Source organism: Pseudophryne corroboree, chromosome 11, assembly GCF_028390025.1.
Source record: "Pseudophryne corroboree isolate aPseCor3 chromosome 11, aPseCor3.hap2, whole genome shotgun sequence".
NCBI lineage: Eukaryota > Metazoa > Chordata > Amphibia > Anura > Myobatrachidae > Pseudophryne > Pseudophryne corroboree.
The window spans coordinates 286138965-286158130 of record NC_086454.1 but is presented as its reverse complement, the minus strand read 5'-3'; the positions used below and the strand labels follow the sequence as shown (position 1 = coordinate 286158130).

At 47.0% G+C, this 19166-nt stretch overlaps 1 protein-coding gene across 1 annotated transcript in view; it reads right to left on the bottom strand.

Annotated features, from left to right (window-relative positions):
- The window catches only part of SLC12A3 (solute carrier family 12 member 3), a 204324-nt gene that overhangs the window by 87886 nt on the left and 97272 nt on the right, over positions 1–19166 (bottom strand). Inside the window, exons 8-9 of the mRNA XM_063945407.1 lie at positions 5110–5240; positions 3862–3946 (exon numbers count right to left, since the gene is read on the bottom strand). Of these exons, the coding sequence (XP_063801477.1) occupies positions 3862–3946; positions 5110–5240 (216 nt within the window). The remainder of the gene's footprint in view (positions 1–3861; positions 3947–5109; positions 5241–19166) is intronic.

Here is a 19166-nt window from a genome sequence, read left to right as displayed (position 1 = left end):
AGTATGGGCCAGAACGACACATTTGGCTCTTGGACTAGAAACAGGTTGTAGAAAAAACCCTGTCCTTGTTTTGCAGGGATTACTCCTGACTGAAGCAATTTCTGAACTGCCTCTTGCAAAGCCTTGGCATTCATCTCTACCAGAGACGGGCTGGTACAAAAAAACCTTTGAGGAGAGTGCTTCTTGAAAGCAAATGCATAACCAAGAGATACTGCTTCTTGCACCCAGGCATCTGTTGTATACTGCTGCCAGATCTGTGCAAACTGAAGAAGGTGGCCTCCCACCCTGGGATCCCCCAGGTCGAGGCCCGCACCATCAGGTTGATGGCTTATCTTCTGTTTTAGAAACCAGTCCTCTGGTAGCCCAATGCTTTTTAGTCTTCACAGACTTCAGCTATACTGGATAATGCCTGTGCAAACATAGCCCATGGAGGATCAACTTGCACCTGTGTCTGCCTTGTATTTTTCAAGAGACCTTGGTGAAAGCTAAAACAATTTGCACACAAACCATCCTGAACCAGATCTTGAGAGGTTAACCCAGCTTTACAAGACAAACATGATATGAGTGTTGGTGCTGCTATGAGTGTATTTTCCTCACCCTTGCCACTCTTAGACATGATAAATAATCAGACACTTGCACAGTGTACTACACAATTTGTGACTGTAATCACTTTAAGTTTTGTTAAAGTGACACACAATCCGACCCTACCCTGCTTTGCACCAGTATTGAGGATCGGAATACACAGAAAAACTGAATTATAGTAAAGTCACACTAGCAATCAGTCACAGGTATACATTAGTATAATAAGCAATATGAGCACAAAATCAACTACCAATACATTTCAAGTATGTAGGATAAACATATTACTGCATTACCTTATATAATATTTAACCGTATTCAGGCGCACAGGGAAAGAAAACAACAGTAATAATTATCAGACTCATATGCATTAGGCACTTATCCAACTATTCATACTCAAAAAGGTAGATAGAGACTTAGTGCTGTATTACCCATGCTCAGTAGAGTGGGATACAGGGAGACTCACCCTGCTTCCAGGACCGATAAATACTGTTGCAAATGCTGAGTGGATCCAGACGCTAATAGTGTACTCAACAGCTCTGTGAACCTACAGTGAACACAGATGCCCAAGTGAATACTGATGCATCAGTCACACAGCCGCCTATGCTGCGACTGGGTCCCCTCAGTACACAGCATCTCATACGGAAGCGGGAAAACAGTTCATGGTGGGAGACTCGGAGGAAACTGGTCATGAACCGGGGGGACGGGCAAGCGTCTGACTCCCCACTGCTGACATCAACCCTAGGGATCGCAGCCTCATACTACCCTTAGAGCCTATGATCTCTAAGGCCTAGCACTGGTGCACCCTAGGTGGCAGCCGTGTCAGCGACTGTTTGGTAGTCTCCTCCCAAACCAGTGCGGCTGTGTCCGTGTTCCCCCTCTAAACGTAACCGATGCCTTATCTTCTCCTCGTGCTCCGGCCACAGCCTGCTAACGTCTGCTGGACCTGCTAGTTTATCCGACACAGACGCCCGCAAAAACAGCACTGTACTTGTGGATAAGCGTTGTTGCGACCCCGGCGGGGATTTGTTGGAGCGACTCTTTCTAAGGTACGTATAAGATGCTTTTTAGAAATATCACTCAAGAAAAATAGTAAGACTATAAAATAAAATAAGAAAGCTTATGGCTGCTAAAAAACAGCGCCATCTGACCATGGTCTGGCTCCTGCCGCACCAAACAAAAAACTGATTTGCCTGAGCCAGGAGGCGGAGATATATGGATGGGCCCGTTGCATGCTGGGAGGCCGAAAAGCTATGGCCGTTTGGTGCAAATCCGCTGTTGCGTCATCATATCCCAATGTTATCCTGTGGATAACCTGTGGAGCCTGCAGGAGAAAGGAAGTTTATTTATTAGGCTTTATGTAATCACAAACAATAAAGAAGCAACCAATATTCTTATTTTCAATATCTGCATTGGCACTTACAATTTCTATATATAACTCTATCCGCACAGGCATATTTTGCACATACACACAAAAAAATAGGCACAGAAACTGACAAGGCTTCTCACTGATAACAGTAAGCTGGGTCAAATCCATGGGTGTAGCTACAGTAGGTGCAGGGGGTGCGGCTGCTATGGGTTCCAGGACGCCTCCAGGATCCAGCCCTCCCCTTGCACCCAGTTATACTGTCTGTGGCTTCTTCTCTGTCTCACTGCATACCTCCCAACTGTCCCAATTTTCGCGGGACAGTCGGTTTTTGGGGACTGTCCCTCTGTCCCACCTGCGGGCCGCACTGTCCCCCGGTGGGGGGGGGGGGGGGGGGGGGCAGTTGGGAGGCTCCTGCATTCGCTACTCTGCTTGGCAGATATAACATGTGCAGAGAGAGCTAGATTTGGGTGGGGTGTGTTCAAATGGAAATCTAAATTGCAGTGTAAAAATAAAGCAGCCAGTATTTACTCTGCACAGAAACAAAATAACCCACCCAAATCTAAAGGCCCGTACACTCTGGTCGATATATCGGCCATTCTCTTAAACGGCCGATATATATCGCGGGACCGTCGGCCAGTGTGTGCGGCCGATACGTCTGTGAACTCCGTCGTATCTACCGATATATTGGCACGTCGCTGTGTGTGTACGGGGCAGTCGGCCGACCGCAAGTACACATGCTGCGGCGGCCGGCGGTGATTGACAGCAGAACTGGGCGGGCGTGTGTACACGCCCGCCCAGTTCATGACGTCAGTCCCCGACGGATCGGGCAGTGTGTATGCACAGCACACTGCCCGATCCGTCCATAGATATATCTGCAGATCAATTGATCTGCAGATATATCTACTAGTGTGTACCCACCTTTACTCTCTCTGCAAATGTTATATCTGCCACACCTGCAGTGCACATGGTTTTGCCCAACTGCTAACAAAGTTGCTGCTACGATCAGGTCTGAATTAGCCCCATGGTTGTAGTCAAATTGGCTGGCACTGGTATAGTGTATTCCTGCCCCACACTAAATACTACATAAAGTCCAGTGAGACAGATGCCTACAACATGTACCATGCTGTCACCAGCATCATATATAGCCTGGGTTACATACTGTAACCCTATATCTGGCTGCTGAGCTGTAGTTACTCTAGTGACATTACCATACAGTATGTCTGGCTGCCAATCTCTAGTCAGTGGAGTAATTAAGGCTGTGTTATATGCTACTGCACAGTAATTACATGGGTAGTTTTCCATGCTCAGTCTACAGCCCTGTTCAGATTGCTCTGAAACTCCACCCCTTCTCCATAAGCCCCACCCCAAGTCCATTTTTATTTTTATTTAAAGGAATAAAGATGCAATAAGCCTAAAAACATAAAACCCTGGCCTGCCACACACAGGGAGCGACCTTCTTGCTGCATGTCCACGTCCACACTTGAGCAGCTAGATGGGTGTATCTCAGACCTACGGTTATGGCATCCCAGATGCAGGATATAGGCATGCGCATTCTATAACTTGGCCCTGGTTGTTATTCCATCTTCCCTGCCAGCCTTACTGACAGCTGCTCATGCACATTAAGCTCACTGGGTCCGAACCCATAAGTCAAGTCATAGCAACTCAACATAGTGTCAGTCTACTTGAGGCAATACATTTACATAAAATAATAGGATTACTAACATTTCTTACATCATTTTACATGGCTAGTTGACTACACAAAATTGTAGTAAGTAGGATTTGTATTTTAACGTGTGATATCTGCATTTTCATATATATCATCTGTATCTGCCAAGCAGCCTCCGCCAAATTATACATCACTATAAATCATCTGTAATTGACTCAACATGAATGATTTAATAAAATCTCCATACCAATAGTGGCGGATATAGCCAGATAGGAGACAGTAGTCCAGAAAATGGCCATCAGAGTGCCTTTAGGAATAGCCACTGCCGGGTCCTGAGAGAAGGAGAAGAGACTGATAGTTACTGACCCTTTTATCACTATCCAGACCTTGATTAAATTATTGTACATATATATTCAAGAACACCAAAAGGCTTTCTATGCCAATGGTGCCAGCTAAACACATGAAAAGCATAGCAACCAATAAGACTTTAGCCTACAATAGCAGTGGTGGATTTAGGGGTGAGGGTGCCCCTAGGCACAACAGTGACGAACGCCCCACACGCCCGCCTGCCTAATTTTATTATTTTTATTGATTGTTTATAAGCCCTTATTTTAGGATACCGAAATTCATAGAATAATAGAAAAGGCACTATGATTTTTTTTCTTTTTAATTATATACACATTTACTGAGGACAGCTTACTGGGGCAGTACGTGCGTGTCCTACCCATCATTTTTTTCAAGATGGCATATGGTACAATACAGTGGAAATATTTTGGAGTTACTGGTACTTTTTGGGCTGACATTACCAACACAAGCTGCCCCCAAACAAGTGCCGCTCCCTAGGCATGTGCCTCATGTGCCTAATGGGACATTAGCTAATGTACAATAGTATAACTACACTACACTGACAGCTTCGGACTGAAGCCTTGCACTGCAGGCCAAAAGGGACTATTTCCTTGCAATCAATGTGAACTTTTCTGATGACAAGAGGAAGCCATCACAAGTGATCCTTAAGGGCAAATTAATTAAATATATGTCTTGGCTGAAAAATTATTAAAAACAAAAAAAGCGAATAATCCCTAATTAATCCAACAAAACAGGGTGGAGTCATCAGATAGACTTTTGCTTAATGATGGCTAGTGAATGACTAAGGGGAAGATGTATCAAGCCCTTTAGAGAGAAAGTGGGTAAGTTGTCCGTAGCAAGCAATAAGCATTTTAATTACATTTTATAGACTGTCCTAGATAAATGACAGCTAGAAGCTGATTGGTTGGTATGTATGGGCAACGCCTCCAAGGTGTTGACATATCTCCCCTTTAGTGAGTTAGTGCAATGACTTTACCAGCTATTCTTGAACAGAAGCTTGTTAAACATAAGTGGGGTATTGGTGAAAGGAGAATACAGTATTATGAAAATCTCTTTTCAATTATACTGTATGTTTTCTACTCTTCTAAAATGGAGCTTACATGGCTTGACCTAAGCAAAGTATTTCTACCTTTAGATCCCCAGAGATGTTGGCTCCGGCAAGAATTCCAGTGGCTGATGGGAAGAAGATGGAGAACATTCCAAAGAAATGACCATCTTGTCCTCTCCACTGAGGCACGAAATTCTCAGCAAAGATGTCAGCTGTAGAGAAAGGAAAGTTTATGTTTATATTTAATCAATAGTAACTCTGTGAAATAACATTACACCACTGGGTGGTGCATACATAATATAGATAGATAGATAGATAGATAGATAGATAGATAGATAGATAGATAGATAGATAGATTGATTGATAGATAGAGATGCGAAAGCACTCACTCACTCACTCACTCACTCACTCACTCATTGACTCATCATTAATTCTCTTACTTCCCGATATGTTAGGAAGCTAAAATGTAACATAGGTATTCTGCCGGTGGAATATAGGAAAGCTACGTAATTAGAATTTTAATAAACCTCCCGTGAGGGGACAAACAGGGGGTTGACATAATGACGTTATTACTGATGCATGGCTTGCGTTGCGTGAACGATAACGGCCAAATGGACAATCGGATCAAAATCTGGATTGCACCTCCTGTGTGTAGAATTTAAAAAGCTACAAAAATGGTCCTGTCACTTTTTACCATCTCTCTCTCTCTCTCTCTCTCTCTCTCTCTCTCTCTCTCTCTCTCACTCACTCACTGACTCATCACTAATTCTCTTATTTAACCACAAAAAATGCTCCTGTCAATTTTCACCGTATCTGCTACGGGTGTTTCCAGGTAATGCCAAGAACCATGGATTAATATTTACTTACATTAAGACGTCTCAAATTTACATCTCTATAGATTTACCAATTTTTCAACACTCATTTATATGTACAACCATGAAAATCAGAAACTCCCGTGCAAAGAACGGGTAGAACAGCTAGTTTTAATATAAAGGTGTGCTGCATTAAAGTAATAAGGAAAATCGGATTTTTACTAGAGATGTGCACTTGAAATTTTTCGGGTTTTGTGTTTTAGTTTTGGGTTCGGTTCCGCGGCCGTGTTTTGGGTTCGACCGCGTTTTGGCAAAACCTCACCGAATTTTTTTTGTCGGATTCGGGTGTGTTTTGGATTCGGGTGTTTTTTTTAAAAAACACTAAAAAACAGCTTAAATCATAGAATTTGGGGGTCATTTTGATCCCAAAGTATTATTAACCTCAAAAACCATAATTTACACTAATTTTCAGTCTATTCTGAATACCTCACACCTCACAATATTATTTTTAGTCCTAAAATTTGCACCTAGGTCGCTGGATGACTAAGCTAAGCGACCCTAGTGGCCGACACAAACACCGGGCCCATCTAGGAGTGGCACTGCAGTGTCACGCAGGATGTCCCTTCCAAAAAACCCTCCCCAAACAGCACATGACGCAAAGAAAAAAAGAGGCGCAATGAGGTAGCTGTGTGAGTAAGATAAGCGACCCTAGTGGCCGACACAAACACCGGGCCCATCTAGGAGTGGCACTGCAGTGTCACGCAGGATGTCCCTTCCAAAAAACCCTCCCCAAACAGCACATGACGCAAAGAAAAAAAGAGGCGCAATGAGGTAGCTGTGTGAGTAAGATAAGCGACCCTAGTGGCCGACACAAACACCGGGCCCATCTAGGAGTGGCACTGCAGTGTCACGCAGGATGTCCCTTCCAAAAGACCCTCCCCAAACAGCACATGACGCAAAGAAAAAAAGAGGCGCAATGAGGTAGCTGTGTGAGTAAGATAAGCGACCCTAGTGGCCGACACAAACACCGGGCCCATCTAGGAGTGGCACTGCAGTGTCACGCAGGATGTCCCTTCCAAAAAACCCTCCCCAAAGAGCACATGACGCAAAGTAAAAAAGAGGCGCAATGAGGTAGCTGTGTGAGTAAGATAAGCGACCCTAGTGGCCGACACAAACACCGGGCCCATCTAGGAGTGGCACTGCAGTGTCACGCAGGATGGTCCTTCCAAAAAACCCTCCCCAAACAGCACATGACGCAAAGAAAAAAAGAGGCGCAATGAGGTAGCTGTGTGAGTAAGATAAGCGACCCTAGTGGCCGACACAAACACCGGGCCCATCTAGGAGTGGCACTGCAGTGTCACGCAGGATGTCCCTTCCAAAAAACGCTCCCCAAACAGCACATGACGCAAAGAAAAAAAGAGGCGCAATGAGGTAGCTGTGTGAGTAAGATAAGCGACCCTAGTGGCCGACACAAACACCGGGCCCATCTAGGAGTGGCACTGCAGTGTCACGCAGGATGTCCCTTCCAAAAAACCCTCCCCAAACAGCACATGACGCAAAGAAAAAAAGAGGCGCAATGAGGTAGCTGTGTGAGTAAGATAAGCGACCCTAGTGGCCGACACAAACACCGGGCCCATCTAGGAGTGGCACTGCAGTGTCACGCAGGATGTCCCTTCCAAAAACCCCTCCCCAAACAGCACATGACGCAAAGAAAAAAAGAGGCGCAATGAGGTAGCTGTGTGAGTAAGATAAGCGACCCTAGTGGCCGACACAAACACCGGGCCCATCTAGGAGTGGCACTGCAGTGTCACGCAGGATGTCCCTTCCAAAAAACCCTACCCAAACAGCACATGACGCAAAGAAAAAAAGAGGCGCAATGAGGTAGCTGTGTGAGTAAGATAAGCGACCCTAGTGGCCGACACAAACACCGGGCCCATCTAGGAGTGGCACTGCAGTGTCACGCAGGATGTCCCTTCCAAAAAACCCTCCCCAAACAGCACATGACGCAAAGAAAAAAAGAGGCGCAATGAGGTAGCTGTGTGAGTAAGATAAGCGACCCTAGTGGCCGACACAAACACCGGGCCCATCTAGGAGTGGCACTGCAGTGTCACGCAGGATGGTCCTTCCAAAAAACCCTCCCCAAACAGCACATGACGCAAAGAAAAAAAGAGGCGCAATGAGGTAGCTGTGTGAGTAAGATAAGCGACCCTAGTGGCCGACACAAACACCGGGCCCATCTAGGAGTGGCACTGCAGTGTCACGCAGGATGTCCCTTCCAAAAAACCCTCCCCAAACAGCACATGACGCAAAGAAAAAAAGAGGCGCAATGAGGTAGCTGTGTGAGTGAGATAAGCGACCCTAGTGGCCGACACAAACACCGGGCCCATCTAGGAGTGGCACTGCAGTGTCACTCAGGATGTCCCTTCCAAAAAACCCTCCCCAAACAGCACATGACGCAAAGAAAAAAAGAGGCGCAATGAGGTAGCTGTGTGAGTAAGATAAGCGGCCCTAGTGGCCGACACAAACACCGGGCCCATCTAGGAGTGGCACTACAGTGTCATGCAGGATGTCCCTTCCAAAAAACCCTCCCCAAACAGCACATGACGCAAAGAAAAAAAGAGGCGCAATGAGGTAGCTGTGTGAGTAAGATAAGCGACCCTAGTGGCCGACACAAACACCGGGCCCATCTAGGAGTGGCACTGCAGTGTCACGCAGGATGTCCCTTCCAAAAAACCCTCCCCAAACAGCACATGACGCAAAGAAAAAAAGAGGCGCAATGAGGTAGCTGTGTGAGTAAGATAAGCGACCCTAGTGGCCGACACAAACACCGGGCCCATCTAGGAGTGGCACTGCAGTGTCACGCAGGATGGTCCTTCCAAAAAACCCTCCCCAAACAGCACATGACGCAAAGAAAAAAAGAGGCGCAATGTGGTAGCTGTGTGAGTAAGATAAGCGACCCTAGTGGCCGACACAAACACCGGGCCCATCTAGGAGTGGCACTGCAGTGTCACGCAGGATGTCCCTTCCAAAAAACCCTCCCCAAACAGCACATGACGCAAAGAAAAAAAGAGGCGCAATGAGGTAGCTGTGTGAGTAAGATAAGCGACCCTAGTGGCCGACACAAACACCGGGCCCATCTAGGAGTGGCACTGCAGTGTCACGCAGGATGTCCCTTCCAAAAGACCCTCCCCAAACAGCACATGACGCAAAGAAAAAAAGAGGCGCAATGAGGTAGCTGTGTGAGTAAGATAAGCGACCCTAGTGGCCGACACAAACACCGGGCCCATCTAGGAGTGGCACTGCAGTGTCACGCAGGATGTCCCTTCCAAAAAACCCTCCCCAAAGAGCACATGACGCAAAGTAAAAAAGAGGCGCAATGAGGTAGCTGTGTGAGTAAGATAAGCGACCCTAGTGGCCGACACAAACACCGGGCCCATCTAGGAGTGGCACTGCAGTGTCACGCAGGATGGTCCTTCCAAAAAACCCTCCCCAAACAGCACATGACGCAAAGAAAAAAAGAGGCGCAATGAGGTAGCTGTGTGAGTAAGATAAGCGACCCTAGTGGCCGACACAAACACCGGGCCCATCTAGGAGTGGCACTGCAGTGTCACACAGGATGTCCCTTCCAAAAAACGCTCCCCAAACAGCACATGACGCAAAGAAAAAAAGAGGCGCAATGAGGTAGCTGTGTGAGTAAGATAAGCGACCCTAGTGGCCGACACAAACACCGGGCCCATCTAGGAGTGGCACTGCAGTGTCACGCAGGATGTCCCTTCCAAAAAACCCTCCCCAAACAGCACATGACGCAAAGAAAAAAAGAGGCGCAATGAGGTAGCTGTGTGAGTAAGATAAGCGACCCTAGTGGCCGACACAAACACCGGGCCCATCTAGGAGTGGCACTGCAGTGTCCGCAGGATGGTCCTTCCAAAAAACCCTCCCCAAACAGCACATGACGCAAAGAAAAAAAGAGGCGCAATGAGGTAGCTGTGTGAGTAAGATAAGCGACCCTAGTGGCCGACACAAACACCGGGCCCATCTAGGAGTGGCACTGCAGTGTCACGCAGGATGTCCCTTCCAAAAAACCCTCCCCAAACAGCACATGACGCAAAGAAAAAAAGAGGCGCAATGAGGTAGCTGTGTGAGTGAGATAAGCGACCCTAGTGGCCGACACAAACACCGGGCCCATCTAGGAGTGGCACTGCAGTGTCACTCAGGATGTCCCTTCCAAAAAACCCTCCCCAAACAGCACATGACGCAAAGAAAAAAAGAGGCGCAATGAGGTAGCTGTGTGAGTAAGATAAGCGGCCCTAGTGGCCGACACAAACACCGGGCCCATCTAGGAGTGGCACTACAGTGTCATGCAGGATGTCCCTTCCAAAAAACCCTCCCCAAACAGCACATGACGCAAAGAAAAAAAGAGGCGCAATGAGGTAGCTGTGTGAGTAAGATAAGCGACCCTAGTGGCCGACACAAACACCGGGCCCATCTAGGAGTGGCACTGCAGTGTCACGCAGGATGTCCCTTCCAAAAAACCCTCCCCAAACAGCACATGACGCAAAGAAAAAAAGAGGCGCAATGAGGTAGCTGTGTGAGTAAGATAAGCGACCCTAGTGGCCGACACAAACACCGGGCCCATCTAGGAGTGGCACTGCAGTGTCACGCAGGATGTCCCTTCCAAAAAACCCTCCCCAAACAGCACATGACGCAAAGAAAAAAAGAGGCGCAATGAGGTAGCTGTGTGAGTAAGATAAGCAACCCTAGTGGCCGACACAAACACCGGGCCCATCTAGGAGTGGCACTGCAGTGTCACGCAGGATGTCCCTTCCAAAAAACCCTCCCCAAACAGCACATGACGCAAAGAAAAAAAGAGGCGCAATGAGGTAGCTGTGTGAGTAAGATAAGCGACCCTAGTGGCCGACACAAACACCGGGCCCATCTAGGAGTGGCACTGCAGTGTCACGCAGGATGGTCCTTCCAAAAAACCCTCCCCAAACAGCACATGACGCAAAGAAAAAAAGAGGCGCAATGAGGTAGCTGTGTGAGTAAGATAAGCGACCCTAGTGGCCGACACAAACACCGGGCCCATCTAGGAGTGGCACTGCAGTGTCACGCAGGATGGCCCTTCCAAAAAACCCTCCCCAAACAGCACATGACGCAAAGAAAAAAAGAGGCGCAATGAGGTAGCTGTGTGAGTAAGATAAGCGACCCTAGTGGCCGACACAAACACCGGGCCCATCTAGGAGTGGCACTGCAGTGTCACGCAGGATGGCCCTTCCAAAAAACCCTCCCCAAACAGCACATGACGCAAAGAAAAAAAGAGGCGCAATGAGGTAGCTGTGTGAGTAAGATAAGCGACCCTAGTGGCCGACACAAACACCGGGCCCATCTAGGAGTGGCACTGCAGTGTCACGCAGGATGGCCCTTCCAAAAAACCCTCCCCAAACAGCACATGACGCAAAGAAAAAAGAGGCGCAATGAGGTAGCTGTGTGAGTAAGATAAGCGACCCTAGTGGCCGACACAAACACCGGGCCCATCTAGGAGTGGCACTGCAGTGTCACGCAGGATGGCCCTTCCAAAAAACATTCCACAAACAGCACATGACGCAAAGAAAAATTAAAGAAAAAAGAGGTGCAAGATGGAATTGTCCTTGGGCCCTCCCACCCACCCTTATGTTGTATAAACAGGACATGCACACTTTAACCAACCCATCATTTTCAGTGACAGGGTCTGCCACACGACTGTGACTGAAATGACGGGTTGGTTTAGACCCCCACCAAAAAAGAAGCAATTAATCTCTCCTTGCACAAACTGGCTCTACAGAGGCAAGATGTCCACCTCATCATCATCCTCCGATATATCACCGTGTACATCCCCCTCCTCACAGATTATCAATTCGTCCCCACTGGAATCCACCATCTCAGCTCCCTGTGTACTTTGTGGAGGCAATTGCTGCTGGTCAATGTCTCCACGGAGGAATTGATTATAATTCATTTTAATGAACATCATCTTCTCCACATTTTCTGGATGTAACCTCGTACGCCGATTGCTGACAAGGTGAGCGGCGGCACTAAACACTCTTTCGGAGTACACACTTGTGGGAGGGCAACTTAGGTAGAATAAAGCCAGTTTGTGCAAGGGCCTACAAATTGCCTCTTTTTCCTGCCAGTATAAGTACGGACTGTGTGACGTGCCTACTTGGATGCGGTCACTCATATAATCCTCCACCATTCTTTCAATGTTGAGAGAATCATATGCAGTGACAGTAGACGACATGTCCGTAATCGTTGTCAGGTCCTTCAGTCCGGACCAGATGTCAGCATCAGCAGTCGCTCCAGACTGCCCTGCATCACCGCCAGCGGGTGGGCTCGGAATTCTGAGCCTTTTCCTCGCACCCCCAGTTGCGGGAGAATGTGAAGGAGGAGATGTTGACAGGTCGCGTTCCGCTTGACTTGACAATTTTCTCACCAGCAGGTCTTTCAACCCCAGCAGACTTGTGTCTGCCGGAAAGAGAGATCCAAGGTATGCTTTAAATCTAGGATCGAGCACGGTGGCCAAAATGTAGTGCTCTGATTTCAACAGATTGACCACCCGTGAATCCTTGTTAAGCGAATTAAGGGCTCCATCCACAAGTCCCACATGCCTAGCGGAATCGCTCCGTGTTAGCTCCTCCTTCAATGTCTCCAGCTTCTTCTGCAAAAGCCTGATGAGGGGAATGACCTGACTCAGGCTGGCAGTGTCTGAACTGACTTCACGTGTGGCAAGTTCAAAGGGCATCAGAACCTTGCACAACGTTGAAATCATTCTCCACTGCTCTTGAGACAGGTGCATTCCACCTCCTATATCGTGCTCAATTGTATAGGCTTGAATGGCCTTTTGCTGCTCCTCCAACCTCTGAAGCATATAGAGGGTTGAATTCCACCTCGTTACCACTTCTTGCTTCAGATGATGGCAGGGCAGGTTCAGTAGTTTTTGGTGGTGCTCCAGTCTTCTGTACGTGGTGCCTGTACGCCGAAAGTGTCCCGCAATTCTTCTGGCCACCGACAGCATCTCTTGCACGCCCCTGTCGTTTTTTAAATAATTCTGCACCACCAAATTCAAGGTATGTGCAAAACATGGGACGTGCTGGAATTTGCCCATATTTAATGCACACACAATATTGCTGGCGTTGTCCGATGCCACAAATCCACAGGAGAGTCCAATTGGGGTAAGCCATTCCGCGATGATCTTCCTCAGTTGCCGTAAGAGGTTTTCAGCTGTGTGCGTATTCTGGAAACCGGTGATACAAAGCGTAGCCTGCCTAGGAAAGAGTTGGCGTTTGCGAGATGCTGCTACTGGTGCCGCCGCTGCTGTTCTTGCGGCGGGAGTCCATACATCTACCCAGTGGGCTGTCACAGTCATATAGTCCTGACCCTGCCCTGCTCCACTTGTCCACATGTCCGTGGTTAAGTGGACATTGGGTACAGCTGCATTTTTTAGGACACTGGTGACTCTTTTTCTGAGGTCTGTGTACATTTTCGGTATCGCCTGCCTAGAGAAATGGAACCTAGATGGTATTTGGTACCGGGGACACAGTACCTCCAACAAGTCTCTAGTTGGCTCTGCAGTAATGATGGATACCGGAACCACGTTTCTCACCACCCAGGATGCCAAGGCCTCAGTTATCCGCTTTGCAGTAGGATGACTGCTGTGATATTTCATCTTCCTCGCAAAGGACTGTTGGACAGTCAATTGCTTGGTGGAAGTAGTAAAAGTGGTCTTACGACTTCCCCTCTGGGATGACCATCGACTCCCAGCAGCAACAACAGCAGCGCCAGCAGCAGTAGGCGTTACACTCAAGGATGCATCGGAGGAATCCCAGGCAGGAGAGGAATCGTCAGAATTGCCAGTGACATGGCCTGCAGGACTATTGGCATTCCTGGGGAAGGAGGAAATTGACACTGAGGGAGTTGGTGTGGTGGTTTGCGTGAGCTTGGTTACAAGAGGAAGGTATTTACTGGTCAGTGGACTGCTTCCGCTGTCACCCAAAGTTTTTGAACTTGTCACTGACTTATTATGAATGCGCTGCAGGTGACGTATAAGGGAGGATGTTCTGAGGTGGTTAACGTCCTTACCCCTACTTATTACAGCTTGACAAAGGCAACACACGGCTTGACACCTGTTGTCCGCATTTCTGTTGAAATACTTCCACACCGAAGAGCTGATTTTTTTGGTATTTTCACCAGGCATGTCAGTGGCCATATTCCTCCCACGGACAACAGGTGTCTCCCCGGGTGCCTGACTTAAACAAACCACCTCACCATCAGAATCCTCCTTGTCAATTTCCTCCCCAGCGCCAGCAACACCCATATCCTCCTCATCCTGGTGTACTTCAACACTGACATCTTCAATCTGACTATCAGGAACTGGACTGCGGGTGCTCCTTCCAGCACTTGCAGGGGGCATGCAAATGGTGGAAGGCGCATGCTCTTCACGTCCAGTGTTGGGAAGGTCAGGCATCGCAACCGACACAATTGGAGTCGGACTCTCCTTGTGGATTTGGGATTTCGAAGAACGCACAGTTCTTTGCGGTGCTACTGCTTTTGCCAGCTTGAGTCTTTTCATTTTTCTAGCGAGAGGCTGAGTGCTTCCATCCTCATGTGAAGCTGAACCACTAGCCATGAACATAGGCCAGGGCCTCAGCCGTTCCTTGCCACTCCGTGTGGTAAATGGCATATTGGCAAGTTTACGCTTCTCCTCCGACAATTTTATTTTAGGTTTTGGAGTCCTTTTTTTACTGATATTTGGTGTTTTGGATTTGACATGCTCTGTACTATGACATTGGGCATCGGCCTTGGCAGACGACGTTGCTGGCATTTCATCGTCTCGGCCATGACTAGTGGCAGCAGCTTCAGCACGAGGTGGAAGTGGATCTTGATCTTTCCCTAATTTTGGAACCTCAACATTTTTGTTATCCATATTTTAATAGGCACAACTAAAAGGCACCTCAGGTAAACAATGGAGATGGATGGATACTAGCAGTGCCGTTTCTAGCGGCGGGCGAGCCGTGCAACCGCACGGGGCGCCCGCCGCGGCACTTTAAGTGTTATTTCCCCCTCTCCTCCCTCTCCCCGAGCGCTCCTGCTCGAGGGGGCGGAGTTTCGCAAAATTACGCTGTCAAAGTCAGAAAAATATCCCTATACACGTTGCCATATTTGCACCGCACACTGGTCCGTGCTGCGCATGCGTACGCTCTCCCGTGAAGGCGCATACCCGCAATAGCGTGCACCCGCGGGCGCACGGTATGCGTATTTACGGTAGAGTTTATGTAGTCGTAGCGTGCGACTCATTCGTTACATATTTTCACAATTAATGTAGTTTATAGATCATGATCCCTTTGATAGTTTCTGAAAGTTTGGTTAATATAGAAGGTCCCTGTTTAAAGTAATCCCTCTTTGTATTGTACGAAGGGTCTAACAGGAATCATACAGCAGTGTTTGGTACCCATCGGAAGAGTATTTAATTAGCAATATTCCGGTGTTGGTTTGGAGCGTATTAATCGCTCGTGCGAATAGTGATGGACATAAGAAGTTTATGTCCATTTCTATTATTTACTCATACTCAGGTATGCGGCGGGAAACCTAGTTTCCCACCCACCTGAGCTGTTGGAAATCGTCACAGCCCACCTGTATGAATCAACCTATGACCTTTTGTTGTGATACAGGGTCGAATTCCTTCATCCAATGGACAATGGGATTGTAGGGACTATGAGATTGCATTGTGTGTGGGGCATAAATAGGCAGGCCGACCACATCCAGCTCTCACTCTTCAACGGTTCTCATTGCTGAAAATCGGGTGCTGGATGTCCAGGCGCATGCGATCGTTTACCCTGTGCGTAAGTTTCTCTCCGTAATCATTGTCTTTCTGTGAGCCAATTTCTCTCATCTCTCTCCGTCTCTCTCTCTCTCTTTCCCTTCTCTCTCTCTCTCGTATCTCCCCTAGACTAGTATTGTATTGTATTAGATAGTATTGTATTTTGGTTAGGAAGTCTCTGTTATATTGTAGTGTATCATTTGTACTGTTATCCCCTTTTACAAGTATATTAGATATAATACAGTTAATAGGCTTTGGACCCTAAACCAGTATCTGTGTATTTTTCTATAGTGTTAAGTGTTCACTTGAGCGTCGGTGACGCTCAAGCAGCTTTGTAGTTAGTCAGGTTACACAAGGTTGCACTTACACCCTGTATTCACATTAAGGTATTCTGTGTATTTCATTGGTATAAGGTTTAGACATAAAGGTATAGCGTTGTGAGCGTCTGCGCCGCTGGTGATCTCCTCGTGGTCTCGAGCGTCCGCTACGCCATAGCGAATCATTACTCTAGTCATAGCCAATAACGTGTCCTGTGATCACTGGGCCGTGAGCGAACGTGACGCTTGAGCGTCTCGCCTACGGCTGAGCGATCGTTACGCAACTAGCGTACCATTACGGTACTTCTTAAGTAAACAGCGTACAGTGTTCTTAGACTTCATAAAGGGTTGTTTATACGACAAGGGAATTTAGCATTGTCAATTGGGGACTCGTCCTATCCTTCTCATATCTGCACTAGGTAGATCAGCAGACATTATCCCCCCAGCAAAGGGTGGGAGGTTGTCTCGCAGTGCTGACGGGATAAGCGTCTGCTTCGCTTAGATAAAGAGTGCTGAAGGAATCCGGGAACCAGAAGTAAGAACAAAACGCTTGTGTCTTTTAAAACTGTTTTATTTCTCTTCTGTCTTGCATATACACGCACGCATACATTTATCTGCATTTCTTTTTCAAATTTCGTATATCACTATTCCTGTTTGCCAAGTTTTATAGTTGATAGAAAGTGCTAAAAGAGATTTGCTGTTATTTCATAGTAGAGGTAATAGTTAAAGTATAGACCAACACACGGCTTGTCTGGGAGATAAGGCAGTCAGTGTGGTGTGCGGTAGATGATCAGGGATCATCTACATTGATAAAGGTAGAAATTGTGCTACGGTGGATCTTTGTTTTGCGTACACGTGTCCCTAACAAAAGACTTGCGTACGCAATCCAAACGGCAGACGCACGCAGCGTACATTACGCAACGTAGCGTCTGGTTACGCAACGTAGCTCAAGTCACGAAAAGTTGAATTAGCGCAAAGCGATAATTAGCGCAAAGGCGATAAATAACGCGACGCGGTAAATAACGCAAATCTATTTTTGGAAAAATCTGAAATTTAGTTTAACAGATCCTGCTCCTAATTGGTAACACAGTTGGACTGAAGACAATTTCTGCGCAGAAATAGATATAGAAACAAAGTGTACATGTGTTGAGTGAGTGTGTTTTTAATTTATCACATAAGTTTATATAACTTAGAGGTTGAACCAAAAGGAAAGTCGGGTACTCGTCAAGGGACACACGTGTAAGTGACATATACGGTGGCTAGGGAGGCATCCTTGGTTAAATAATATTTGAGCATTAGAGTATAGCGGACCATAAGGTAACAGACCAGGAGGTCATAAGGTAACAGACCAGGAGGTCATTAACAGACGGTAACAGACCAGGAGGTCATTAACAGACGGTAACAGACCAGGAGGTCATAAGGTAACAGGTAAAATAGACAAAGAGGTCCGCTATAAAGGTACAAGAGGCACAACGCCTGGGGTGTTGGTGCAGAACCCATATAGGCCATAAGCTCTTGCTGAAGGAATCGCGGCCGGAAACATCGATTCCATTGATCTTTCAGTACATGACAAGTAGTGCTTATGTACTGAACGATTGGACCGCACGTAATTGTGTGCAGTAGTTAGTAATCTGACCTAATACCATTAGAGTAAAGTGGTCACAAACGCTATCTGTACATTCTGACGTGATTTGTGTAATTTTTTATTTTTAAAGGGAAGTTCGCTGGTCACTCAGGAACTATCTAACAACCCCAACTTTACTGGAAAGAGTAAGTGTCCTTCGGGTAACCCTCATATGTTCCAGTAAACAGAAGGTTCACAGGGGCCCTGGGTTGGGTACAGCAGCTCTGGTTACAGTGATTGCAGTACTGGCCAACGTGGGCGAGAAGTAAGTGGGGTACTTGGTAAACCGCCACCGCCGGCCTGCCCAGGACATCTTGGTTTGTTTGTAAGGGTTCGCTGAAAACCTTGATATAAAGATCCAAGGAGGAATAAGCAACACCTGCAGAATTATGGGGGCCAGTTGTTCAGGTAGGGGGCGATCAACCTCGGTTCGGGTTGATTCAGAGAACCGATCCGTTGGGTCGGCAAGGTACATCATGTGTGAAAAATACGGAAGTCACACAGAATCTTTATGTGATGAATGGGAGAGAATGACTGTACAAGACAGGGACAAATTCCCAAGAATAGGTAGCTTCAGTCCAGACGTGTTACAAAATTTAAGGAGGAGGATATGTCTCGTAAAATCAACAAAGAGACGAATTCAGCATCATGATTATTTACAGTTATGGCACCAGGAAGGTGAGATACAGAGAGGTTTGGCTCTGGCGGCAGGATCTGGGGCAGTCAGTAAGCTGATAGCCACAGCCCCTCCTCCACCATACATTGCAGGAGAGAAGTTGATTGCGGAGAGAAACGCACTGGGTTGTAAAACACAAACACTTAGTAACCCTGTAAATGTAAATGATGTTAACCAAGTAACTCATACTATTATTAACCCGTGCAAGTTGTACCCTGTTTTGAACCTTCCTCAGGAGTGTGATCAAGAAGAAGATTCGGCAACAATTTCAGCTCTCTCTCTTGCGGCCACCATAGCAGAGACCACAGTAGGCACAGCGACACCCACGAGATTAGTGAAAGCCCCTAGCGGAGGGATAGGTGAGGTTGTGTCAACGAGTAAGTACGGCACCATGCACTACACTGAAACAATTGTACCACAAGTTGTAGAATCTACGCAGAATGAGGCTGTTAGAATTGCTCCTGTAAGGGTAATAGCAGTTCCCAATGGAAAAACAGATGTGTCTGGAGCCACTCCCATAAGGAACATTGCCATGTACACTCCATTTTCCCGAATGGAATCAAGAACAATAGTGTCCGAATTTCCTGACCCCAGGAAAGACTTAGTTGCTAGCCAAAAATACATCAGGGATCTAGGTAACACTGTAGAACCCAACAACAAGGATTGGCAGATACTGCTAAGAGCTTGTTTACCTTCCAATGTCGACGCAACTCAATTCTTAGTTGACTGCGCCTTGGATAAAGATGTACCGCTTACAGACGTGTACAACAAGGATAATGTAAAAAGGATAAATTTACAGCTAAAGGAGTATTTCCCAGCCGTTGTTAAATGGAACAAGATATTCTCCATTAAGCAAAAG